The sequence below is a fragment of the Trichomycterus rosablanca genome, chromosome 13 (assembly GCF_030014385.1).
Source record: "Trichomycterus rosablanca isolate fTriRos1 chromosome 13, fTriRos1.hap1, whole genome shotgun sequence".
Taxonomy (NCBI): domain Eukaryota; kingdom Metazoa; phylum Chordata; class Actinopteri; order Siluriformes; family Trichomycteridae; genus Trichomycterus; species Trichomycterus rosablanca.
Genome location: NC_086000.1, coordinates 19,266,292 through 19,294,169, shown reverse-complemented (window position 1 = coordinate 19,294,169; position 27,878 = coordinate 19,266,292). Strand labels below are relative to the sequence as shown.

The 27,878-nt window shown below is 41.3% G+C and overlaps 1 protein-coding gene across 1 annotated transcript in view; it reads right to left on the bottom strand.

Moving 5' to 3' along the window:
• ralgapa2 (Ral GTPase activating protein catalytic subunit alpha 2) overlaps window positions 1–27,878 on the bottom strand; it is a 173,944-nt gene that overhangs the window by 57,583 nt on the left and 88,483 nt on the right. Inside the window, exons 32-36 of the mRNA XM_063008040.1 lie at window positions 23,997–24,180; window positions 19,954–20,764; window positions 12,165–12,236; window positions 8,586–8,709; window positions 4,822–4,977 (exon numbers count right to left, since the gene is read on the bottom strand). Of these exons, the coding sequence (XP_062864110.1) occupies window positions 4,822–4,977; window positions 8,586–8,709; window positions 12,165–12,236; window positions 19,954–20,764; window positions 23,997–24,180 (1,347 nt within the window). The remainder of the gene's footprint in view (window positions 1–4,821; window positions 4,978–8,585; window positions 8,710–12,164; window positions 12,237–19,953; window positions 20,765–23,996; window positions 24,181–27,878) is intronic.

Here is a 27,878-nt window from a genome sequence, read left to right as displayed (position 1 = left end):
TATACAGTATATATATATATATACAGTGTATCACAAAAGTGAGTACACCCCTCACATTTCTGCAAATATTTCATTATATCTTTTCATGGGACAACACTATAGACATGAAACTTGGATATAACTTAGAGTAGTCAGTGTACAACTTGTATAGCAGTGTAGATTTACTGTCTTCTGAAAATAACTCAACACACAGCCATTAATGTCTAAATGGCTGGCAACATAAGTGAGTACACCCCACAGTGAACATGTCCAAATTGTGCCCAAAGTGTCAATATTTTGTGTGACCACCATTATTATCCAGCACTGCCTTAACCCTCCTGGGCATGGAATTCACCAGAGCTGCACAGGTTGCTACTGGAATCCTCTTCCACTCCTCCATGATGACATCACGGAGCTGGTGGATGTTAGACACCTTGAACTCCTCCACCTTCCACTTGAGGATGCGCCACAGGTGCTCAATTGGGTTTAGTCCATCACCTTTACCTTCAGCTTCCTCAGCAAGGCAGTTGTCATCTTGGAGGTTGTGTTTGGGGTCATTATCCTGTTTGAAAACTGCCATGAGGCCCAGTTTTCGAAGGGAGGGGATCATGCTCTGTTTCAGAATGTCACAGTACATGTTGGAATTCATGTTTCCCTCAATGAACTGCAGCTCCCCAGTGCCAGCAACACTCATGCAGCCCAAGACCATGATGCTACCACCACCATGCTTGACTGTAGGCAAGATACAGTTGTCTTGGTACTTCTCACCAGGGCGCCGCCACACATGCTGGACACCATCTGAGCCAAACAAGTTTATCTTGGTCTCGTCAGACCACAGGGCATTCCAGTAATCCATGTTCTTGGACTGCTTGTCTTCAGCAAACTGTTTGCGGGCTTTCTTGTGCGTCAGCTTCCTTCTGGGATGACGACCATGCAGACCGAGTTGATGTAGTGTGCGGCGTATGGTCTGAGCACTGACAGGCTGACCTTCCACGTCTTCAACCTCTGCAGCAATGCTGGCAGCACTCATGTGTCTATTTTTTAAAGCCAACCTCTGGATATGACGCCGAACACGTGGACTCAACTTCTTTGGTCGACCCTGGCGAAGCCTGTTCCGAGTGGAACCTGTCCTGGAAAACCGCTGTATGACCTTGGCCACCATGCTGTAGCTCAGTTTCAGGGTGTTAGCAATCTTCTTATAGCCCAGGCCATCTTTGTGGAGAGCAACAATTCTATTTCTCACATCCTCAGAGAGTTCTTTGCCATGAGGTGCCATGTTGAATATCCAGTGGCCAGTATGAGAGAATTGTACCCAAAACACCAAATTTAACAGCCCTGCTCCCCATTTACACCTGGGACCTTGACACATGACACCAGGGAGGGACAACGACACATTTGGGCACAATTTGGACATGTTCACTGTGGGGTGTACTCACTTATGTTGCCAGCTATTTAGACATTAATGGCTGTGTGTTGAGTTATTTTCAGAAGACAGTAAATCTACACTGCTATACAAGCTGTACACTGACTACTCTAAGTTATATCCAAGTTTCATGTCTATAGTGTTGTCCCATGAAAATATATAATGAAATATTTGCAGAAATGTGAGGGGTGTACTCACTTTTGTGATACACTGTATATATATAAATGAGAATAAAACAAATTAAAAACAAGTATTCAATAAAACTAAGAATTATGGAAAGCAGTTCTAAAGAGATACGTTTTTAATTGCTTCTTAAAAATTGGCAAGGAGGAACATGAGCGGAGATAAAGGGGGATGGTGTTCCATAACTTTGGGCCAACAACACTAAACGCTCTTTCACCGTACATGTGCAGCTTGACAGGAGGTACAGAGAGCAAGCTGGCATCAGCAGACCGGAGCGAGCGTGAAGGACAGTAGCTGGTCAGCAGAACAGAGAGATAGTCAGGAGCCAGACCATGCAGGGACTTGAATACTAAGAGGAGTATTTTGTAGTTTATGCGATATTGGACTGGAAGCCAGTGCAGATCTTTTAGTATAGGAGTGATGTGTTGCCAAGAGCTTGTATGTGTGAGAACTCTTGCTGCAGAATTCTGAACATACTGTAACTTCTTCAGACTACGGGAAGGAAGCCCAATTAATATAGAGTTACAGTAGTCCAACCTGGATGTGATGAAAGCATGTATGAGGGTTTCAGCTACAGAGTTAGGAAGAGACACAATAGTGGGAGGCAGATTATTTTATGACCCTGTTATAATATATATATGTCCATATAAGTTATGGACAAGAACAGTAGAGCTAACAGACTTGTAGCCCTGGCTCTTTCTAAAGCTCAAGAAACTGCTCAAGTTCAAGAAAGGGTCAAGATCGGCCATTCATACGCTTGAAATGGTTCGACAATAGGGCCGTCACACTCTTGTCAACAATGGTTGGATCAGAACCTGTAGGGAGAGTAAGAAGGTGGTGCAGGAAGAAGAAACAAGAGGAACACGTGAAATGCCCTAAAATTGTTGTTGTATATAACAAGCATATGGGTGGATTGGATCTGCTTGGTTCAATTCTTGGTCTGTATAGGATTCACTCAAGAAGCAAGAAATGGTACTATAGAATTTTTACTCATTTGTTGGATGTCTGCATTGTAAATGCATGGTTTCTAAAGAGGCGCAAAGAACAGCAAAATCCGAATGGAAACAAGTCAATGTCTTAGCTAGAATTCAAGTTGGAAGTTGCCCAGTCTCTCTGCTACAACAAGTAACGGGTGGCATGGTGGCAAAGTGGCGACACTGTCGCCTCACAGCAAGAAGGTCCTGGGTTCGATCCCCAGGTGGGGCGGTCTGGGTCCTTTCTGTGTGGAGTTTGCATGTTCTCCCCGTGTCCGTGTGGGTTTCCAATTGTGCTCCGGTTTTCTCCCACAGTCCAAAGACATGCAAGTGAGGTGAATTGGAGACACTCAGTTGTCCAGGACTGTGTTTGATATAACCTTGTGAACTGATGAATCTTGTGTAATGAGTAACTACCGTTCCTGTCATGAATGTAACCAAAGTGTAAAACATGACGTTAAAATCCTAATAAACAAACAACAAGTAACAGAAACAAATTGCCAAAAGAGGACGGCCTTTAAATGACGACCAGCAATTACCTCCTTCAAAAAAGTTTAGAAGCACAGCTGCCCCAGCTTTACCTGATGATATAATTACTGATGGTGTAGGCCACTAGCCAGAATAGAGAAAGAAAAGAGGATGAAGTGTTTTTGTTATCCTTCTCCATAAACTGCATGATGTTGCATATATGCAACACTTTTTTTTCACCTTTTTTTTCATCAGACAGGAAAAAAATCATAGCAAACCCTACTTCCAGACTTCAAAAACATTGTGTTTACTGTGAGAAATATTTTTTTTTGCAACAAAAAAAAAATCATGCAATAGAGGGTTAAACACAAACTTCTCCAAAGTGTTTATTCTATTCACTTTACATTTTAAATTTGTTCTTGCTAGCTTCAAAGCATAACAGAGTTCCAGACATCATTGCAAATGATTAACAAAAAGAACAAACAGCGCAAATAAACGTACGTAAATACTATTCACCGGTTTAATGCTCTCCCAGCTCAATTTGCAAGTAAGAAGAGTAAAAACAAATAAAACACCAGTAAACAGAAATGAACTAGAGACCCTACTTTCTACCGAGTTCTCAGACATGGTGAGTACATTAGAGAGACCAAAATGTGTGAGTGCATGTGTGAGCGTGTATGGGTGTGTTTGTGAGTCAGGGTGACCGGTTGCCTCCTGACACGGAGGCCTTCAATGGCTGGGCCCTTCAAATAACTGCATTACTAGCACAGCCAGCTGCTCTGTCCCCCAGCACAAAATTGAATTCAGGAATTCTTTTTTTTTTTTTTCCTTTCTTCTCTTCACATTCCCCCCTCCCCTGGCTCAAAGTTGCATTTGTAATTTAGAGGGTAACTTCCTGTCTGGCTGTGGCTGATAAAGCAGAATCATTACCCCCCTCCCTGTACGCCCGCCCAGTGTACCCTAGCCCCCGGTCACCACCAGAGAAGAAGCGAAGCAATTAGGGGGCTTAAATGAATGGTGCATGGCTTGCGGCACACACCCTTCTATCAGAAGCTAGCGTACGCACGCGGGCGCACCTCCACACTGCTGGACCCTGCCTGCGTTCATGTGTTGGCCTGGGGAAAATCAAACTTGGCTAAGACGGACTAATAAAGCGCAAGCGGTGAGCCGCGTCGGTGTGCTTTTCCTGATGAATCTCCCCTCGATGGGTGTGCGCATGATCGGATTGGCGGCATCCGCGAGGCAGGAGCCTGGCGGCTCATTTCGCCAGTGCTAACGAGCTAACGCCTGTCGATCGCTACCCCGCCGACACAAGCGGAATTCGACAGCAGGTCCCCGCTGGCATCTGGCAGGCCCCTGGCCCTGGCACGGTGAGTTAATGGGCTGATCTGGGCCCAGGTCACAGCCCACGCAGGAATCAAGAGAGTCAGAACCATTAGCGAGGCAGGACATGACTACTGCTCTCTTCGGCTCTACAGCGCTGCAGCTAACAGCAACTAGATAAAGCCAAGTAATCAACAGCACAGGCACACAGTCACGCCTCACATGTGTCTGTCACATGCTTTGTGATACTAATCTACTATCAGCCTAACAGCTCCCTAGATACAACAGGCGGCCTTTCAATTGTAGAAATATGTAAATATATGCGAGGCAAATTCTCTAATTCATTTCTTGCAGGCAGGCTACTGTCATAATACATTATACTTGTCAAAACCCACTGCATTAAAGTGCTTAAAGCATGTAATGACAATATTCTGAGCATACTTAATGAATACAAAATGATATAAACTGTACCTTTTTGGTGATGGAGTCATCAGAGTCAGAGGGCATCCGGGTGGACACGTGAAAGATGACCTCTACGTTCGAGGTAGCGTAATAAGGTGCAGTGTGTCCTGTGCTGCCATTCCTTTGCAAACCACCCATGAAGCCACAGTGAGTAGAAAGATCCACCTATGAGTTTTAGATACATGGAGGACTTCAATGTTAGACTTATTCAGAATAATTGCAGTGGTGTGTCCATCTATGTTCTCAAAACAAAGTCTATTATTTAAATGTATCCGCATTAAAAAAATAAAATAAAATAAATGGTCAAGATCCATTTCTGAACACTGTAAATACTGCTCTTTTCCTTCCAATTAAATTTGCCAATTTATAGAAGTGATCTAGGTTATTTTTGGATGGACTCTAAATCAAGTGTGTTTTAATGTTAAACCTCTAGGGAGGTTGGATACTGTTGGAGTCTGAATCTCAGCAAAGCCACCAACTAGGCAGGCCGTCCATACAACAACTGGCTGTGTCTAAGGGAGAGAGGGTGGAATCGGGGTCTCTTTTCGCTATGATATGTGGGGTTTGCCCGAAAACCTAGTGAGCTCTCTGTATATTTTTTTAGTTATTTACAGTGGGGCCAAAAAGTATTTAGTCAGCCACTGATTGTGCAAGTTCTCCTACTTAGAAAGATGAGAGGTCTGTAATTTTCATCATAGGTACACTTCAACTATGAGAGACAAAATGAGAAAAAAAATCCAGGAAATCACATTGTAGGATTTTTAAAGAATTTATTTGTAAATTATGGTGGAAAATAAGTATTTGGTCACCCACAAACAAGCAAGATTTCTGGCTCTCACAGACCTGTAACTACTTCTTTAAGAAGCTCTTCTGTCCTCCACTCGTTACCTGTATTAATGGCACCTGTTTGACCTCGTTATCTGTATAAAAGACACCTGTCCACAGCCTCAAACAGTCAAACTCCAAACTCAACCATGGCCAAGACCAAAGAGCTGTCGAAGGACACCAGGAAGAAAATTGTAGACCTGCACCAGGCTGGGAAGAGTGAGTCTACAATAGGCAAGCAGGTTGGTGTGAATAAATCAACTGTGGGAGCAATTGTAAGAAAATGGAAGACATACAAGACCATTGATAATCTCCCTCAATCTGGGGCCCCACACAAGATCTCATCCCGTGGGGTCAAAATGATCATGAGAACGGTAAGCAAAAATCCCAGAACTACACGGAGGGACCTGATGAATGACCTGCAGAGAGCTGGGACCAAAGTAACAAAGGCTACCATCAGTAACACACTACGCCGAGAGGGACTCAAATCCTGCAGTGCCAGGCATGTCCCCCTGCTTAAGCCAGTACATGTCCAGGCCCATCTGAAGTTTGCCAGAGAGCATATGGATGATCCAGAAGAGGATTGGGAGAATATCATGTGGTCAGATGAAACCAAAATTGAACTTTTTGGTAAAAACTCAACTCGTCGTGTTTGGAGGAAGAAGAATGCTGAGTTGCATCCCAACAACACCATACCTACTGTGAAGCATGGGGGTGGAAACATCATGCTTTGGGGCTGTTTTTCTGCAAAGGGGACAGGACGACTGATCCGTGTTAAGGGAAGAATGAACGGGGCCATGTATCGTGAGATTTTAAGCCAAAACCTCCTTCCATCAGTGAGAGCATTGAAGATGGAACGTGGCTGGGTCTTCCAGCATGACAATGATCCCAAACACACCGCTCGGGCAACGAAGGAGTGGCTCCGTAAAAAGCATTTCAAGGTCTTGGAGTGGCCTAGCCAGTCTCCAGACCTCAACCCCATAGAAAATTTGTGGAGGGAGTTGAAAGTCCGTGTTGCCCAGCGACAGCCCCAAAACATCACTGCTCTAGAGGAGATCTGCATGGAGGAATGGGCCAAAATACCAGCTGCAGTGTGTGCAAACCTGGTGAAGACTTACAGGAAACGTTTGACCTCTGTCAATGCCAACAAAGGTTATGTTACAAAGTATTGAGTTGAACTTTTGTTATTGACCAAATACTTATTTTCCACCATAATTTACAAATAAATTCTTTAAAAATCCTACAATGTGATTTCCTGGATTTTTTTTTCTCATTTTGTCTCTCATAGTTGAAGTGTACCTATGATGAAAATTACACACCTCTCTCATCTTTCTAAGTAGGAGAACCTGCACAATCAGTGGCTGACTAAACACTTTTTGGCCCCACTGTATTAGGATTTTAACGTCATGTTTTACACACTTTGGTTACATTTATAACAGTAGTTACTCGTTACACAAGATTCACAGTTCACAAGTTTAATGTCGAACACAGTCATGAACAATTTTGTATCTCCAATTAACCTCACATGCATGTCTTTGGACTGTGGGAGGAAAATACCGGGGGAAACCCATGCAGACACGGGAAGAACATGCAAACTCCACACAGAACGGACCCGGACCGTCCCACCTGGGGATCGAATCCAAGACCTTCTTGCTATGAGGCGACAGTGCTACCCACCTAGCCACCGTGCCACCTGAGAAGAAGGCTGTCCGAATTTTTAGATACCTTAAAATGCTGCCTACTAAGGTGCCTAATTTTGAACCGATAAACTGACTGAATGATGAGGGAACATCCGATGCTTCCTTAGCGGTGAAGGCAATCCCAGCATTCAGTGCTGCAAATGTGGAGCAACGAACGGAGTAGATTTTTAATTTGTATAAACGTGTACAAGTGTCATTTATTTGCAAATTAGGGCCTGTCAGTAACAGTCTAACTGTTTTCGGCACACGGAGGGAGATGTTAACTTGCATGCTAGCGAGTTGCGTCGCCTCAGCCCATTGGTTTGAATGGCCTGAGGCTAACTGTGTTAGCTTAGTAAACGAAAACTGTGATGACATTATCACTGTTTAAGTAGGGTGTCTGAATAACCTGCCTTATAAGTTCGATGTCTTATTAGAATCTCTACTTAGACTGCTGCCTGAGTAGGCAGTGGGCAGCAAAGCAGCTCACTAGGTTTTCGGACAGACCCGTGATCTCCGGGACTGGTCTGGGCTCTCCGTACACGATACAGCTCTCTGTGTGCATGATAAGAACCAGCTGCAGATTGGATATGTGACGCAGGGAGTGTGTGGTGCATCCGGCTGTCTGATCAGATCAGGGTTTGTGCAAGCAGCAGTGGACTCACAATTGGGAATTGGAAATGACTAGATTGGGAGATAAGGGGGGAAAATTCAGGAAAAAAAAAGGTTATATATATGTATCCACTGCACTTATGAATGTGTGTGTGTGCGCTACATTTACAACAATGGTATGTACTGAAATGCCAGCTGAAAATACTGCAAGGCTGAGTAACCTATATAGGATCAGTGAGCCAATATAAGCATCTCTTGACCTTGCGTAGAGTTTGCTATGGAATCTATGCAGTTGCTATTTCAAAGAGTAATAACTGTAATACAATTTATGATGTTCATATGAAATGAAATTCACGTTCTACAGACTAAACTACAAAACAGCTTCAATGACAACAAGATTATAAGACTGAATTTGCCAATTTGTGCTGTTCTTTGCTTATAAAAGTGACTGTTTTAAGCAATACAAACATAAGCCTTCATTTATCCAGTGGCAGTGCACAATTACATGCTATTTTACATCTCTGTTTATTTAAGCTTTTTAGACAATAAAATTATCATTTGGAATGAAAAGTATTTGACAGCGTAAGTGTGAAAATACGTCCCTGCAACAAAAAACTATATATATATGAAGGTTGAGGGTGTGTGCTTGTTTTATACCTCCCATCCTAGTCCAGAGACAAAGTCTTCATAAGCTTGGCTTCCTTGAGTATTAGACAATATGGAGCACTTGTCCTCCTGACCCTCGCCGATGTAGAACACAGCGATTTTGTGTGTCTCACGACTGAAATGTCAAAACAGGAATCAGTACATATGACATATGCAAATGAGTTTCAAAACAAAGTGACTTCAGGTACACATAGTCTTGTAACCCATGTCTTTATGGAAATCAAAAAGGCATATGAAAAAAAACCACATTGTCGTTTTATAATTGAAAGAATTATAGTTGTTTCTTCATATAAACTCACATCTAAAGTGTAATTCTTATAAAATGATGCTCATGATTATTTGAAAAAAGATGACTGCTATGTTTACAAGAACTTCACATGCATAAGGCACTCAAGTGGCGCAGTGGCCTAAGGCAGTAGCCCACCACTGTTGAGATCTCGAGCTCTTGAGTTAATGAAAAAGAAATGAACAAAAATACGCAATCAAAGGCAAGCATATGTTAAGAAAATTTAATTGATGAGGAAAGAAGTATTCAGGGACCCCCACCGATCATATGCTATTGAGATGACGGACTATTCTTAGTGCTGCAATAACATGGCCGGGGGAATTGGGCGAAAGAGTTCCTTATTGCTGCTGTAACTGCATCCTCTGCTGGCTGGTCGAGGCGACTGCATGAGGGATGGTTGATTAACCAATAGCAATGCGATACTGCTTTCTGCTCTCACCTGTCTCTGGCAGGTAAAAACAAGTGGTTGGCAACATGCATGTGAGAGGGGGCATATGAAAGCATGTGATGAGAAAAGGGGAAAAAAATGCAAAAACACAATTTTAAGGAAGGGGGAAAGTGGGTTGGGAATGTTAAAACTGCAAATCCATGAGGTGTATCAGACCCTCTTAACCTTAAGGAATCCAAGAATTCAAAAGAAAGGGGTCAAAATTTTAACAAGCCAATTACAATTGGTTATTTTAAAACATTTGTTGATGCGTATAATGACATGCTTCATATCCAGATTTATAGATTTAAATTCAAAACATTGGGTGTGTTCGAAAAGCTAGTGTGCTGTCTACATAGGCAGCATTTTACGTCATCCTGTGCGCGCTCCCGAGAAGGAGGCTGTTCGAAATCCTAGATGCCTTAAAATCCCCACTTCTGAGGCATCTTATTATTTCAATGTTATTTTGGCTCAAGAACGAGTGAGCATCGGACGCTGCCTTAGTGATCAAGACAATCCCGGCATTCATGGCTGACGGGGCGGAGAAACGAATGGAGTTATTTTCAAACGTAAATAAAATATTACTGATTTTTAACTTGTATAAACTTGTACCGAGTGTTTTTATTTGCAAGTTCGGGCTTGTCAGGAAATTTAACCGTTATCGGTACATGAAGGGAGATGTTATTGACGTTAGCGTGCTGTGCTACCTCAATTTATTGGTTTTAATGGCGAGATGCTAAATGCTAAACGCGAAATGCTAAACCCGATGGAATCGCTGTCTAAGTAGTGCGTTCGAATAACCTGCCTTTTAAGTCACTGACTTATTAGAATCCTCTCTACTAAGTCAGCTGCCTATGTAGACAGTAAGACAGTAAGGCAGCTCCCTAGGTTTTCAAACACACCCATTGTGTGTGTAAACTTGAAGTGAATATATGCACTGGAAGTACATAAAATAAAAATAATTCGTTTTTCTTTCTGAATATAACATATACTCTTCAATGATAAAAAATGTAAGAAAAACAAACACTATTTCATCAGAGTAATGATAATTACAAGATGTAGAGGAAAGAAAAAACTGTGTATATTAAAGAAGTCTAATGCAGCGGAAAGCGAAAGTAAAGAATGTAAAAAATTGAATATCTCTTGTTTATATCCTCAGTTTGCTATATGTATGTATTCCTCGGTGAGCAGCGTTGCTGTGGATGCACCGTGCCCTTGCACTGTGATGTTTGGCATGCTCAGACAACAGTTGCTATGCACAGGGCAGGTATGTACTCAGGGAGAAAGTGTGGGCCGATCCTGGGGGTATTCTTTAATAAGCCTCTGTAATTAGCCACTCTGAGTGCCTATTGATCGCAGTGGGTTGAGAAGTGCTGAGCTGTGTTCTGCCAGAGATGGGCCGGATTAGGCTAGTGGGGGGTTGAAAAGAGGAGTAGCTAAAAGTGGCCTTAGGACATGTCTCACTAATAGTGCTCTTAAAGGATTTAGCCCTCTCTCTGCAGACACACTGGGCATTGCTTTAGGTGATTTTGTTCCCCATATGCATGCTAAAAGAGAACAAGGAGAATGAAAAATGCCCATTTATTGGCATATGCACTGATGAGCCAAAACATTAGGACCACCCACCTTTAATATGCTGTTTAATAAAACAGCTCTGACATGCTGAGACATGAAGATCTGAAAGAGTCCTGTGGTATCTGGTACCAGGACATTACCAACAGGTCCTTCAACGTCTACATGTTGCAATGTGGATTGTCCTGCAGTGTAATCAGGTGCCAAGTCTTCCATGTGTAAACGATGCATGGCCATCCTCATGACAGTGGTAGCATAGTGGGTAAAGCTTTGGGCTATCAATCGGAAGATTGTCGATTCAAATCCACCCTCTGCTAGCAGCCACTGTTGGGTTCATGAGCAAGGCCATTAACCCTGTCTGCTCCAGGGGCGCTGTACAATGGCTGACCCAGCACTCTGACCCCAGCTTCCAAACAAGCTGGCATATGTGAAAAAAGAATGTGACTGGCCTGTGACTATGCAGCCCCATACACAGGAGGTTTTGATGCAAAGTGTGTTGTAACACATTCATCCTATCACCCGTATTAAAATGATCTGCAGTTGGAGCCACAGTAGTCCTTCTGTTGGTCCGTACCAGATCCCATAAACTTTTGGTTCTGAGGAATCAGTAAGAATAGGCTGCCCAACAAAGTGTCAGAGGTTTGAGGCATGCCATTTAATGAACCACTGTCGAAACAGCTGCTTTTAGGCACCTCTTGCTGGACCAAATTAAAGTCACTCAGGTCTTTATGCCTGATCATATCTGCTGCGCTTAGCATGTGTACTACAGCCCAACATTTAATATGTCCCTGACCATAACATGCACAGCTGCTACAAAATAGGCATTGCTATGCACTCTCCTTTTTGGGGAAAGGCTCATCAGTATATACTCACACAGGTTTAAAATTTAATTTCGTTGCATATCCCAGCTTGGTTGGAAGGTGGGATCAGAGTACATAGCCATTATAGTGCAACCCCAAAGCCAGGAGGGTTAGGAGCCTTTCTCAGGGGTCCAAAAGTGGTTGCATGGAGCTTTCAACTGCTAAGCGCTGAGCTATTACAGCCTCACTTATGGCATTAGAATAAGCATGATACAATGATATTTGACGAAAATTACTGTTTTACACAAGATTTTAGGTCAACTCAATCATATTAATGGGGCCAATTTGTTCATTTTTTGCTTACAAAAGCATTAAAAAGTAGCTTGTCTCTTGTCTCAAAGAGTGCTAATAAGGGATAAAAGCCACATGCTATTACAGACTTTTTGCAGCACTAAAAGAGAAGCAAGAGAGCATTTTAAACTTACCACTGCCTAGAATCCAAATTCTTAAGTTCTCTTAAGAGCTTTGAGTTCTTCTTCAGGAGATGAAAGCTTTTTCTGCAATTAAAAGAAAACAGTCAAGATAGTATAGCTGACTGAGATGTACAGTAGTTCCACCTAATAAGTTTTAATATACTACAGTATGTTAACTCACTACTGAGTGAAGAATTCAAAGTTTCAAGAGGTCTTCGAGCATTCAATGTTCAATTTATGACCCAAGTGAAACTGAGACTATGAAAGACATTAGCTGGATTCCATTCCATAAGGTCACTACACAGTGTCCTTGTATTCCTTACACATTAATCACATGATATTGACTAAGAAAACTTCAGCTGGTTAAATTCCTTATTCGGAACACAGTGCATTGTCATCACGTAAACATCTAAGCATCGCAGAATGTATTTTGTCAAAGCGAATGTATTTTTTAAATGCATTTAATCTCCTTTTTTCCCAATTTAGCATAGCCAATCTGGGGGACACTGACGGTGTCCATGGAGGGTGTATATTTACCAAAGTATTGGTAAATATATGTGTGGTTGACTTCACGTATGGAGAGCCACGCCCCGATCGCTGCACTTTTCCACTTTCTGTACAGGCACCCTGGGCCTTACACAGTGTTGATAACTACTTTAGTCCGGTCTTTCCCACCCAGCAGACAGGAAGTCAATTTTGTCTTCTGCAGGCATTAGCCAATTGTGCCTGCTAGAGGGTGCCTAGCCGACCAATGGCAGAGCCGAGATTCAAACCGTGGGAGCTCAGAATCTTTGTGCTGGTGTGATTGACAGCAATTTCTGACTGTACAACTAATGAACCACAGCCATGTATTATTTTGTGTGTGTAAAATAGGAATAAATGTGATTTTATGGACATAAAACAGATTAGTGTTGTATTTACATTATGTTGTATTGTTCCTCATTAGCGGATTTTGCAGCTTTTCCGGAAATTCACTTGTTACTGTCACATCGTTGGTAGTTTTTTGCAGAGATTACTTAAACTTTTGTCTAGCATAACCCCACTCGTACTGTTTGCTCATCTCAGATAATGTGCCAGCTGTCTTAACGTGCAAGACACGTGATGAATGGAAGTTAAATTTTACTGGCAATTTTTTACTGCAACTTTCTGTGTAGTGATGAACCGTTACTCAATACTCCCTGTGCATTTTCAAGTTCCCTTTAAACTGAACGCTTTCACTCACTATAGTTTGGAATCTCCCTTAAAATGGCAAATTCCCTGTGTAGTCCACTTGCCAGGGAACTACTGGGGTGATCGGAATGCACCTATCGACTTGGATGGTTTGTAGTAACTATAGCAACTAAGCCAGGCCATTCATCAACAGGTGGCCACTCAACTCTACCAATAGTGTATTTGTTGCATTTAAGAGATTTAGAATAAAAACAGTGTGAGCACATCAGCACAGGAGCTAAAGAGCTGAATGAAATGGAACAGTAAGAGCATGAGTACTTGTAAACTGCAGTATACAGATGAACACCAATATTTCCCAAGATGTGTTTAAATAAAGCCTAGATTTTTTATGTCTAGATTTAAAAATAAATTAATAGACTGATCAGATTAGCTAAAGGTTGCAAAAAGGCAATTGCTGACTAATTATGGCATTCATATATACTTAATGTAATTATACACTGCACCAAAAATTTAGGGAACACTTAATCACCACAGTATAATACCAAGTCAATGGATCATCAAGGAAGGAAAACCTCAATCTGTCAAGTTAAGAAGCATAAGCGACTGTGAATCAATTTCACCTGCTATGGTGCAAATGAAAGTGACAACAGATGCACTGGAGCAGCAACAGCAAGACAACCCCCAAAAAGGGAATGAATGTTTTGAAGGTGGTGGCCACAGACTGATTCTTTAGTTTAGTTTTGTATTTCTTGTGTCCTTGTCACTACTGATAGCATGAGGCGGTACCTGCAGCCCAATCAGGTTGCAGAGGTAGTCCAGCTTCTACAGGATAGGGCATCTTTATGTGTCGTTACAAGAAAGTTTGCTCTAGCAGTCTCAAGAGCATGGAGAAGATACCAGGACATGGGCTTTTACACCAGGAGAGCTGGACAGGGCCATAGAAGAGCATCAACCCTGGTAACTGCTCCTTTGTGCAAGAAGGAACAGGAGAAGCCCTGCCAAAGTGCTACAAAATGACCTCCAGTGGGCTACTGGTGAGCATGTTTCTGACAAACTATCAGGCCTTTTGGTTTCCACTGACCGTTGTTATGTCAATTTGTTCTTAGCAAATTAAACAATTTATATTGGTAAAGATGGATCCAATGTGTGATCTTTCTTAATTTTTTGAGCAGTATATTTTATTATATGAAAATATTTTAGGTGCAGTAGTAGTTCTTGTTGTTGCTGTAGCAATAATAGCAGTTAACACTTTACTGTATAATATTACTAGTAGTATGAAGACAGTAATATTGTAATTACCTCATCAGCTCAAATATCCTATGTGCATATTTGCCAACTGTCCCCTGTATAGCCAACACACCACTGTAGTGCACTTATCATTTTCACACCATGAAGAGCCATATAAGAGAAATCTATCAGTATTCTGATGGCTCGGCTCATTTGGCTTTTCACCTATTATGGATGAAGCCTCATCACATGAATTCACACAAGTCACATTAATTCATTGACTGGCAAGAAGAATAAAAAAAAAATCCTCAATAATCCATAAATGCTGGACTCAAACTGTCTCTAAACTTTTAACTGAATTGTGCAGAGCAACTTGCGATATATTCGCATTAATTTACATCTGCCGCAACTGCATGATGCAACGGACCAAAATGTCAAAGGAACGCCCAAACCCCTCGTAAAATTTACACTCAGTAATAGTATGGTGTTTTCAGTAATCAATTAGTGTGTGTAAGGAAAATATTACAAAAATTAAATCAAAAAGTCAATGAAACAGAATCCCAATGAGCCCTAGCCATTGTTGAATTCTATTATAAAGGTCTTTAGGTACATGATTACATTATACATATTTCAGATGTATTTTATATTAGCCAAACATGTTTACATATAACACTGTAACACTAATATAACATGTAGAATATCTACCAAAAATGGTGACTGTAGAGCTAAAACATTTGAATCCAATACAGTCGACCCTTGAGTTACAAAGGGTTTACCATATGAACATTTCGGGTTACGAACGATGTTTCTTAACTTAACGTACGAACAAATTTCAGATTACGAACCAAGTTGACTCAGAGCGTCTCTCTCTCTCTCTCTCTCTATCGCTATATATATATATATATATATATATACAGTGTATCACAAAAGTGAGTACACCCCTCACATTTCTGCAAATATTTCATTATATCTTTTCATGGAACAACACTATAGACATGAAACTTGGATTTAACTTAGAGTAGTCAGTGTACATCTTGTATAGCAGTGTAGATTTACTGTCTTCTGAAAATAACTCAACACACAGCCATTAATGTCTCAATGGCTGGCAACATAAGTGAGTACACCCCACAGTGAACATGTCCAAATTGTGCCCAAAGTGTCAATATTTTGTGTGACCACCATTATTATCCAGCATTGCCTTAACCCTCCTGGGCATGGAATTCACCAGAGCTGCACAGGTTGCTACTGGAATCCTCTTCCACTCCTCCATGATGACATCACGGAGCTGGTGGATGTTAGACACCTTGAACTCCTCCACCTTCCACTTGAGGATGTGCCACAGGTGCTCAATTGGGTTTAGTCCATCTTTTTTACCTTCAGCTTCCTCAGCAAGGCAGTTGTCATCTTGGAGGTTGTGTTTGGGGTCGTTATCCTGTTGGAAAACTGCCAGTTTTCGAAGGGAGGGGATCATGCTCTGTTTCAGAATGTCACAGTACATGTTGGAATTCATGTTTCCCTCAATGAACTGCAGCTCCCCAGTGCCAGCAACACTCATGTAGCCCAAGACCATGATGCTACCACCACCATGCTTGACTGTAGGCAAGATACAGTTGTCTTGGTACTTCTCACCAGGGCGCCGCCACACATGCTGGACACCATCTGAGCCAAACAAGTTTATCTTGGTCTCGTCAGACCACAGGGCATTCCAGTAATCCATGTTCTTGGACTGCTTGTCTTCAGCAAACTGTTTGCGGGCTTTCTTGTGCGTCAGCTTCCTTCTGGGATGACGACCATGCAGACTGAGTTGATTCAGTGTGCGGCGTATGGTCTGAGCACTGACAGGCTGACCTCCCACGTCTTCAACCTCTGCAGCAATGTTGGCAGCACTCATGTGTCTATTTTTTAAAGCCAACCTCTGGATATGACGCCGAACACGTGGACTCAACTTCTTTGGTCGACCCTGGCGAAGCCTGTTCCGAGTGGAACCTGTCCTGGAAAACCGCTGTATGACCTTGGCCACCATGCTGTAGCTCAGTTTCAGGGTGTTAGCAATCTTCTTATAGCCCAGGCCATCTTTGTGGAGAGCAACAATTCTATTTCTCACATCCTCAGAGAGTTCTTTGCCATGAGGTGCCATGTTGAATATCCAGTGGCCAGTATGAGAGAATTGTACCCAAAACACCAAATTTAACAGCGCTGCTCCCCATTTACACCTGGGACCTTGACACATGACACCAGGGAGGGACAACGACACATTTGGGCACAATTTGGACATGTTCACTGTGGGGTGTACTCACTTATGTTGCCAGCTATTTAGACATTAATGGCTGTGTGTTGAGTTATTTTCAGAAGACAGTAAATCTACACTGCTATACAAGCTGTACACTGACTACTCTAAGTTATATCCAAGTTTCATGTCTATAGTGTTGTCCCATGAAAAGATATAATGAAATATTTGCAGAAATGTGAGGGGTGTACTCACTTTTGTGATACACTGTATATATATATATATGCAGTGAGCGAACGTTCGCACAGCGGACGGTGTTTTTCCGATGTTTTCAATATTAAAATGTCCCCAAAGAAGGTGCAGAGAGAGCACAAAGTTGAGAAACATTACATTTGTGGTTGTATAATTACTCCTGCCAGTAGCTGTCACTGTGCATCAGGCAGAGGGGACAGTGAGTGAGGGAGAAAAAGAATGTCTGCTGAGTAAAGTATTCTTTCTTTCGTGCAATTACACCTACAAAATACTATACTATTGAAATAAAGAAGGAAATAATAGAGAAATATGAGAGTTATTGTTGTTTCTGGTGGATACATTTTATAAAACAAGAAGGAAATTTATTATGGTGTTTGTGATGGTGTATTATGGTGTATGAAATGTGGTGTTTTTTATGTACAGCACTACTGGGTATTGTTGTTTATTACAGGAATGTCTATTCTATAATTTAAGGGAAAATATACTTGTATTTATAACAAAAAAAAACCATTTAAGACATTAGAAAGGTTAGGTAAGGGGGGGGTTTGGGATGTCTGGCACAGATTAATTCTACTTACATTATTTCTTATGGGAAAAATAGGTTTAACTAACGAACATTTTGACTTAAGAACAGCCCTTCGGAACCAATTAAGTTTGTAAGTCAAGGGTCTACTGTACTAATTTAGAGTTTCAGGTCAGTACTAGGGATGTCCCGATCACGTTTTTTTGTTCCCGATCCCGATCTTTAATTTTGATCCCGATCTGATACCGAGTCTCAAATCGATACATGTATTTTCTAGATATTGTCTAGATAAGAACTAGATAATACTGTTCACACAGTGCACACTTCAAGTACATTACAGTTATTCAAATTAATCCAATGTATATGTTTAACAACTGAATAGCTCTGCAGTGCTGTAGGAAAAAAATTGCCTGCTGTGTTGTAACTGTAACAAACGTTTCTGTGGTTGTATTGTGACAATGGTTTGATGGACGTTTCTACGCGAAGTGAGTGTGTTTTGACCCTTTGGGGCTTCCATAGTGCATGGAATAGCGTGCTTGGCTAACGCGATGACTGTCCGCTATTCGGTACCGTAACAGAAGAAGTTAATAAAGTGTTATGCTCCCGACAATTTGTGAATATACCGTGTATTTATTTCTTTATTAAGCAAGTGCATCACTACGACGCTCGGTTACATAACTAAGCCAATCAGAGTGCTTGATACCGAGATGTCGTTCAGTCTTGTAACATGGTAACACTGTATGTTATGGTCCTGAACAGGGCTCTAGAGTGCGACCAATTTGGTCGCACATGCGACCTAATTTCTCAATGGTGCGACTAAAAAAAATCTCAGGTCGCACCGGTGCGACCAGGCGTCCGAGGGAAAAAAAAAACAACAGACACACATTAGGCCAATATCATGGTCTAAACCAATCAGAGATAGTGAAGGGCGGGACAATATTGTAGCGGTGATATGTGAGCGACATTCAGCTCAGCCAATCAGAATGCAGCACCAGGTGCGTTCGGACGTTCTGCCGTAAGTTTAGTTTTGTATATGAGACTCGCCGGATGTCCCCAGAATGGAAGTTCGGGTTCTGGAGCTCGGCGGTGTAAAGTGTTGTAACGCTCACTTAAGTCCTGACTAAACAGTTAAAGTGACTCGACCCTGTCGTGTGCCTTTATTCCCACACCTCCACCACCGCACAGCAAAAGACCCGCAGCATCCCCACCGGACAGCGGCTAGGTGATCCGACCCTCTACAGTAGCAAGTGGCTAATGCTAGCGGTAAAGTGCCGCGATAGTGAAAGTAAAAACACGACAATATTTTCGTTAAGTAAAATATAAAAATAACTAAAAGACCAAAATATATTAGAATACATGTAGTCAAAATACGCAGTGAGTGCACCGCAAGCGATTTTGGGAATCTGTGTAAAAGATTCAGTAAAGCCGATAATATAATGCACTGCATTTAAGATTACACTCTAACACACACACAAACATATACATATAATTTTAAATATACACACACATATAAATAGATATACACACATACATACACATTTACTCTATTATTTTTATAAGTGTGCTATAATTAGTCTGTAATACTATAATTAACTGTAAAGAAGACAGTGGCCGGCAATAGTATATTTGTGACTGGTTCTAATACATTTCGAATTGAAAGGCTGAAAAAGCCCAATGCATCTATAAAACACATTACATGCCGCGATAAATGCACTGCCCAAGTGTCCCCTCTCCCCACTGCCCTTCATTGTCAGGCAGCAGAAAACAGATCATCAGACGAGGCCATGTTGACCAGATTGTTAGTTATTTCCAAGTCAATATTGCCTGTATGGACAGTGATTTAAAAAAAAAAAAAAAAACAAGTGAACCTGTAAAACTGCGGTGTTAAATGCGATGCGGTCGAAAATTTGGGTGCACCTAACTTTTGTGCTGGTGCACCTAAGAAAAAAAGTTAGGTGCACCAGTGCAACCAGTGCAAAACGTTAGTCTAGAGCCCTGGTCCTGAAGTTTTCATACTCGGATTAAAAGATATTGTTTTGTAAACCGGAGTGATCCTTGACTCACACACCATGTAAATAGTAAAATTCTACAGTAATGAACGAAGCTCTGCTCCTACCGCCTCGTGAAACGCTCGCATTGCAGACATTACATCGCTGTTGGACTTGTTTCACTTTCCAATTTAAAGTATTTCCACAAAACAAAGGATCGGAATTAGGATCGGCCTTAGTAAAGCCGATAACGATCAGTTAAAAAATGCCTTGATTGGCCCCGATTCCGATCTTTGACATCCCTAGTCAGTACCACATCAATGATATAATAAAATAACAAAACAATAACACTAGACCATGCAAACCTTTGTAAAATATATATTTTCTTTCTAATATGTAAAGCCAAAAAAATACCTGCGGTCCCATGAGTTCATGCCCAGCTCATTGAGAAGCAGGCGGCAGAAGTAAAAAGGTGCTTTAGGCTCCTGGTGAGTGGGCTCTTTCTGGCTGGCGGCTTTGACACTGGGGTCTTCACTCCGTCTGCAGGTGAGCTCTTCCTCCTCTAGCCGTGTCTGTCTGTGAATGGCCTCCATGATGACACTTTCTATCTCTGAGTTCATGCCTATGGGTGCTGGTGCAGGTTGTGTAAGTCTTTGCTGAGGCTGGGGTAGGCACTCTGGGCTGCTCTGGCCCAGCTCCTCCAAAAGCTGATCCAACACGTCCACACTGTCCTCAATCTCAACCTCAGATGAGCATCTGCTGGTCTGAGATGAGCTCTGCATAGAGTGGATAGATGAATGGCTGTTGCGATGGAAAGAAGAGGAATCTCCATCACTGCTAAATTGCATACTTTTCCCCTCTAAAGTCTTGTAAAGGACACTGCCGTCCCATGAGTACTTTCCGGAGATGTCACGCACGATTACTCGCACCTCAGATGAGTGCTCGGCTGGGTTTGGGTTTGACATAGTTGTGGGCTCAGAGGGAACCTGAAGGTATGACACCAGTGTGCTGTCATTAAAAACAAAGAGTTGCAGGTTGGGGCTTTTGAAGACCTCAGAGGAGAGTTCAGAAGACTCCACATATGGGTTATCATGGTTCTCGTTCACCAGGCTGTGCAGCAGTGCAGGACCACCACTGAGGGGATGATGACCCAAATGGTTTACAAGATGAGTCATTATCATTCGAGCCGTCAGAGGAATTAACTCGATGTTCCTCCGTTTCTTTTCTGTAAAGACATAACACATGATTCTGAAAAAAACGTTCTCCAGCATACAGTTATAAAAAAATGTGAACCTTCTGACATTACCTGGATACCTACAATAATTACTGCTACATTGTAAATTGATGTTAAATATACATACATACATATACAGTATATATATATATATACACACACACACACACACACACACACACACACACACACCGATCAGCCATAACATTAAAACCACCTCCTTGTTTCTACACACACTTTCCATTTGATCGGCTCCACGTACCATATAGGAGAACTTTGTAGTTCTACAATTACTACACTACAGAGTAGGTATTATTTAGGTGGTGGTTCATCCTCAGCACTGCAGTGACACTGACATGGTGGTGGTGTGTTAGTGTGTGTTGTGCTGATATGAGTGGATAAGACACAGCAGTGCTGATGGAGTTTTTAAACACCTCACTGTCACTGCTGGACTGAGACTGTGGGGGTCCTGACCATCGAAGAACAGGGTGAAAGCAAGTTAAAAAAGTATGTAGAAAAATATATGGACTACAGTCAGTAATTGTAGAACTACAAAGTGCTTCTATCTGGAAAGTGGAGCTGATAAAATGGACAGTGAGTGTAGAAACAAGGAGGTGGTTTTAATGTTATGACTGATCAGTATGTATATATAATATATATATATATACTCTATATGTGTGTGTGTGTGTGTGTGTGTGTGTGTGTGTACACTACACACACACATATATGTATATATATTTCTTATTTAGTCATTCATTAATTTACTGTCTGTTTTACCACAGATCCATTCTATTAAGGGAGAGAAAGGAAACACCCCGGATGTCAGGTTGGCAGTCCATCACAGGGCACACACACACAGCAAGGGCAATTTCATTAGCTCCAATTATTCTAACTGCATTGGACTGTCTTTGGACTGTGGGAGGAGACCAGAGCTCTCTTTTCAGGAACATCCATTCATTTTTCAACAAGACAATGCAAAACCACATGCTGGACACATTACAAGGGCATGGATGCAGAACAAAATGTTTCATACTGCATCAACATTTGTCTGATTTGAGGTTGTGTGTGTATATAAATCTCTCTCTCTCTCTCTCTCTCTCTCTCTCTCTCTCTAGCTAACCTCAACAGAAGTTGAATAATTCAACAATGACAGTGAGCTAAATGAGAGAAAAAAAAGAACAACTAGAGAACAATTATTAGCTAATTATTATTGGACTGTAAATGATCCGACACCAATAAATGAATTAATCAATTTTATAAGCTGTTAGTACATACCTGAAACATACAACGATGTGTGTTAATAGTTAATAATAATTATTGCAAATATCCAGGTAATTGCACTGGGTTCACAAACATTGTTAGCTCAATCAGGATGAAAGAGAAATTCAATGAGAACATAAGAAATAAGAAATGCACATATCTAAATAAATTAGGCTTAACAGGACTCTATGAATGACAGCTACAGAAATGCTAAAGACATCTCAAAGGGGGAGTTGACAGTGCCATCAATACCATCATCACCATCAAAGTAAGAAAAGAGCTCTCTGGACACACTAGCGCACTGCATTAGGAATGCACAGGGCTTTGAGGTGAACTAATCAATATGTGGCTGGATGCAGGAATATTGCTCTTAAGTTGCTCTTTGGTCAGGGTTGTTTGTTTTGTGTGTAGTTGTTTGCTAGGTATAATAATGAACAGGAATTTTAGCACAGTAAAAGCCAGCACGTTTCCATCTGACTACAGATATAGCCATTTATCAGAAAAGACATGGTAACTAAAGAACCTCTATAAAAACCACTATGCTGACATGGAAGAGGAAAACAAAAGTAAGAAAATGTTACCTAATGGATGAAGCAAGGTCACATGAGAAGGAATTTCTAAAATAATTGGCATAAATGGGCTCTTTTAGTAGAGGACTAATGCATTGCTTTTTAATCATTTTATCTCAGAGGGTGCAACATGTCAACCAATTTTTTTGGGCTAGAGCTCAAACTAACCCCACAAAGGAATTATGGATTTGACCATTTTGTGGAAATCTAGAAAAGCTGAATGTCACCCCAAAAATACAACTTCATAAATACATTTTTGTCTGGCTTTAACAAGACAGTGTAATGGGGTAGTGTCTGTTTTTATGTTTTGAATTAGATATAGTGTTTATTAAGTTTGTTACAGGCCCACATACTGTGGAGATCAGGGGTTGGGAGGCAGTTACAGAATCATGCCTTTCTTAATTGCTATTTATGGCCAGCAGAGGGGGCATGTAGGCACAGATGACTGAGATGTTTGTTCCTCTTAACAGACCTCACCTATGCCTCATTGAGCATTAATTTGCTCCAGGTGGAAGTACTTCTATTTATCACGGTTCTTTCTTACAGAGTTGCCAGCTCCTCTGCTGCCAACCTGCTTTTATGTAAAAAAAACAAGTTTCCAGGCTTGATCCGGTCCAATTTTCTGCCGGTGTAGTTGCATAACTCTTTTATAATTTCTGGGAAACATAGCCAGTGTCATGCCAGCTTTTTGCTTTCTGAGCTTGACCCGGTCCAGTTTCTGCTGGTGCTGTTGCGTAACTCTTTCATAATTTCTGGGAAACTCAGCCGGTGTCATGTCACGTTTCTGCTGCCAAAGGTGGCACCATGACCCTTTCCAGAGAGTTTGGATCCACACTGAGCATGGGCTGTGTCAGTTAATGGGGTATGGTTTGTGCATTGCAGTCCCCGGCTTGTTCAGAGTTTCCTTTCTTTTCTCTTTTCTAGACGCTCTGAGCAGCGTGCCATCTTGTGACAACGTCAGTTCTGTGCTAATCCTTTTTTTTTTTGCAATTCTCTATTGCGGGCTGTAGATGTTTCTGTTATTTTTGGCCATTGCATTGATTTTCTCTTTACGGTTTTTGTTTGTGGCTTTTTAGTCAGAATATTGCTGTACTTTGGTTAAGGAGCCTGAAAATTGGGTTAATTATCAGTTTTTGCAAGCGCTGGGCTAGACCTGGCACCTTAGTGACAAGGTGCGACACGCCCCAGGACAAAATAATACATATTCCCACATTGCTCAATTCACAGGTTCCTTAAATTATACCAGATATTAGTTGATGATAATTTTGCTTTGAACCATACTGCTTAGGACAATACCTCTTCATAAAGTAACTTCTTTAAATATATAAATACACAGGCATAAAATACATACTACATGTGTATCTCATTCACACAGTACGAAAAGCAGGAATTACCCTCAGCCACAGTGAGAAGATTGCCGAACTCTCCTGTGGTGTTGTGCATAAGCGGCTGCTCGGAGCTCTTGATTTGGCCCAGTGACAGGAAAGGGTCGTAGCCTACAGACAGATCTGCCAGACTGAGCAGGTAGTGGCTCTGCTGAGTGTGCAGGTTTGAGCCTGATACACAGCAGTGAAGAACCTAAACACACAAAGGGAAATAAAGATGTATGCTATAATATAAAAAAAACTAACAAAGTAACAGCATTAAAAGCTATTTACAAAATATAGCATGATTTGTATCGGTTGTGTCTGAAGTTGTGATCTTAAAGGAAGTAACACTCAATTGTTGGCACTGTTATTACCACAAATGTAACCTTTCTAATATAATATAATCCAAGTCTAATAAATAGATTCATTAACTAGCAGTATTTTATTTGCACATCTTCAGGTTATTTGCTGTTTAACATGGTTGGCATACAGTGAGGGAAAACAAGCATTCAACCACTTTGGTGTTTTGCTTTTAGTGTATATTGTAGATTTATTTTAAAATGTACATTTGAATTCATAACTACATACAAATAATAAAAAAAAAACAATTCTTAAGCAGAAACCAAGGTGCATTAAAAAAAGTGAAAGAAAAATAGTATTTAGACATCATATGTTTCTATGTAACATTTACATAAATAAATCAAGTTAGTAACTTTGCAAATGATAAAAAAAAAATCATGTTCCTGTGCAAACTGCACCTGCCAAACTTGAGTGGTGATGGAACATAATTATTTTATTTTAGTAGGATTTTAATGTCATGTTTTACACACTTTGTCTAAGTTCATGACAGGAGAGGTAGTTACTGGTTACACAAGATTCATCAGTTTAAGTTTAATGCCAAACACAGTCATGGACAATTTTGTATCTCCAATTCACCTCACTGTCTTTGGACTGTGGGGGGAAACCGGAGCTCCGGGAGGAAACCCATGCAGACACAGCGAGAACATGAAAACTCCCCACAGAAAGGACCCAGACCATTGGTGACAGTGCTACCCACCGAGCCACCGTGCCGCTCATGATGGAACATAGAGAAATAAGCTCTCAAAAACAACAATTAAACAACAATTACAAAGCCATAGCAAACACCTTAAACATCTTTGTCAGTACAACTGGACTGATAATCCACAAGTGGAAAAGTTGTGGAACCTGAGCAGCTGGCAGTCACCTGACCAGAGTTAACAACAATGCACTGCTACTGATGAATGTGACTTTTGTTTTGACCGGGAAGCTTCTAAATATAAATTATGCTACAAAAGTTGATGGTAACTATGTGGAGACCTGATAAGTTGGCACTGGGCCCATTAGAGCTTTATTGATGGTGTTATGTTCTTTTAAAAAAAAACAAAGCCAGCACACTGTTTATAACATTGTATTCAATATTTCCTCACACAGATTAGCCAGACTGAGTCCTACAGTAGTTCACCATATGGCAGTGTGGCATTATTTCACAGACTAAAACAAAAAAGCCAATGCTGATGGGTTTAACGGAGTTATAATCAATTTCAGAGACGACATGGCTGCGTATGAACGTGCTTAAACAGATGGCCAGGCCTCTGTTGGCTGGACGAGATAAGACACGGTCCAACACAGTATATCATGGTGCCTGAACAAGGCTTCTTTGTTTGATTTAATTAAGACTTTATCCCTTGGCTCTTTTTCAAACATCACGCACACAAACAAGCCCAGAAGGTAAACAAACAATCAGATACTGCTTAAATCTTTATTAAAAAGATTTACTGATTTACGACCACAAAATGTTACTGCTTTATTGTTTCATTATTACTAGAAGATAACACATAATTGTATTCATCCAGTAATTACTGTAACTAGAAAAAAAGTCATCTACAATGAAACGTATGCGGAATTATGTTTCACACCTGATTCCAATAGGATCAATTCCATTTCTGAACTCTGGATGAAACCAAAACTACTGTAGAACAAGCACATTCTTATAAGCTTTAATATTTTCAGCCAATAGGAATTGTGTTTTGCTGAGAGCTTTTATCTTTATTTCTTTACTTTAATATACAGGGGTTGGACAAAATAACTGAAACACCTGTCATTTTAGTGTGGGAGGTTTCATGGCTAAATTGGACCAGTCTGGTGGCCAATCTTCATTAATTGCACATTGCACCAGTAAGAGCAGAGTGTGAAGGTTCAATTAGCAGGGTAAGAGCACAGTTTTGCTCAAAATATTGCAATGCACACAACATTATGGGTGACATACCAGAGTTCAAAAGAGGACAAATTGTTGGTGCACGTCTTGCTGGCGCATCTGTGACCAAGACAGCAAGTCTTTGTGATGTATCAAGAGCCACGGTATCCAGGGTAATGTCAGCATACCACCAAGAAGGACAAACCACATCCAACAGGGTTAACTGTGGACGCAAGAGGAAGCTGTCTGAAAGGGATGTTCGGGTGCTAACCCGGATTGTATCCAAAAAACATAAAACCACGGCTGCCCAAATCGCAACAGAATTAAATGTGCACCTCAACTCTCCTGTTTCCACCAGAACTGTCCGTCGGAAGCTCCACAGGGTCGATATACACGGCCGGGCTGCTATAGCCAAAGCTTTGGTCACTCGTGCCAATGCCAAACGTCGGTTTCAATGGTGCAAGGAGCACAAATCTTGGGCTGTGGACAATGTGAAACATGTATTGTTCTCTGATGAGTCCACCTTTACTGTTTTCCCCACATCCGGGAGAGTTACGGTGTGGAGAAGCCCCAAAGAAGCGTACCACCCAGACTGTTGCATGCCCAGAGTGAAGCATGGGGGTGGATCAGTGATGGTTTGGGCTGCCATATCATGGCATTCCCTTGGCCCAATACTTGTGCTAGATGGGCGCGTCACTGCCAAGGACTACCGAACCGAAGTGAAGTTGAACATCTCCCATGGCCTGCACAGTCACCAGATCTAAATATTATTGAGCCACTTTGGGGTGTTTTGGAGAAGCGAGTCAGGAAACGTTTTCCTCCACCAGCATCACGTAGTGACCTGGCCACTATCCTGCAAGAAGAATGGCTTAAAATCCCTCTGACCACTGTGCAGGACTTGTATATGTCATTTCCAAGACGAATTGACGCTGTATTGGCCGCAAAAGGAGGCCCTACACCATACTAATAAATTATTGTGGTCTAAAACCAGGTGTTTCAGTTATTTTGTCCAACCCCTGTATGTACCTGCAGTACTCAAAACATTAGTGGTTTAAACCTAGATTACAATATTCAGTCAGGCAATCCAGGTTCGAAACTCAGCCGGTTGGGCGTCTATACAGACATGACTGAAATAAAGTTTAAAACTGAGGTAAGCTTTTATATCAGACCACAACATTAATGTATTTTTTTGAAAAACTACAACTTTCATTTAATTGTAGTGTATGTGGACATACACTCAGTGACCGCTTAATTAGAAACACCATATTAACAACAGATAGATCCTTTGTTTTCAGAACATCGTCAGGTTATGTGACTTTAATTCCACAAACGTTGGAAACATTCCTTTGAGATTTTGATCTCTGTTAACATGATTGCATCATGTTTTCCTTCTGCACCTTTATACTCTGAATTCCCCACTAAACCACGTATCAAACGTGCTTAAGCTGACTCACACAGAACTCAATGTCATGTTCATGGAACTAATTCAAGATGACCTGTGCTGGGTGATCTGGTGCATTATCCTATTAGAAGTAGCCTTAAGAAGAGGGATAACATATGGCCACATGGCCATAAAATGTGCACGGTCAGCAACAAAACTTACAGGCTGTGACACTCAAACAATACTCAATTCAATCAAAAATATGGAGCCCCAATATTTGTTAAAAACTCATTTCTTACACTATAAAACCAGC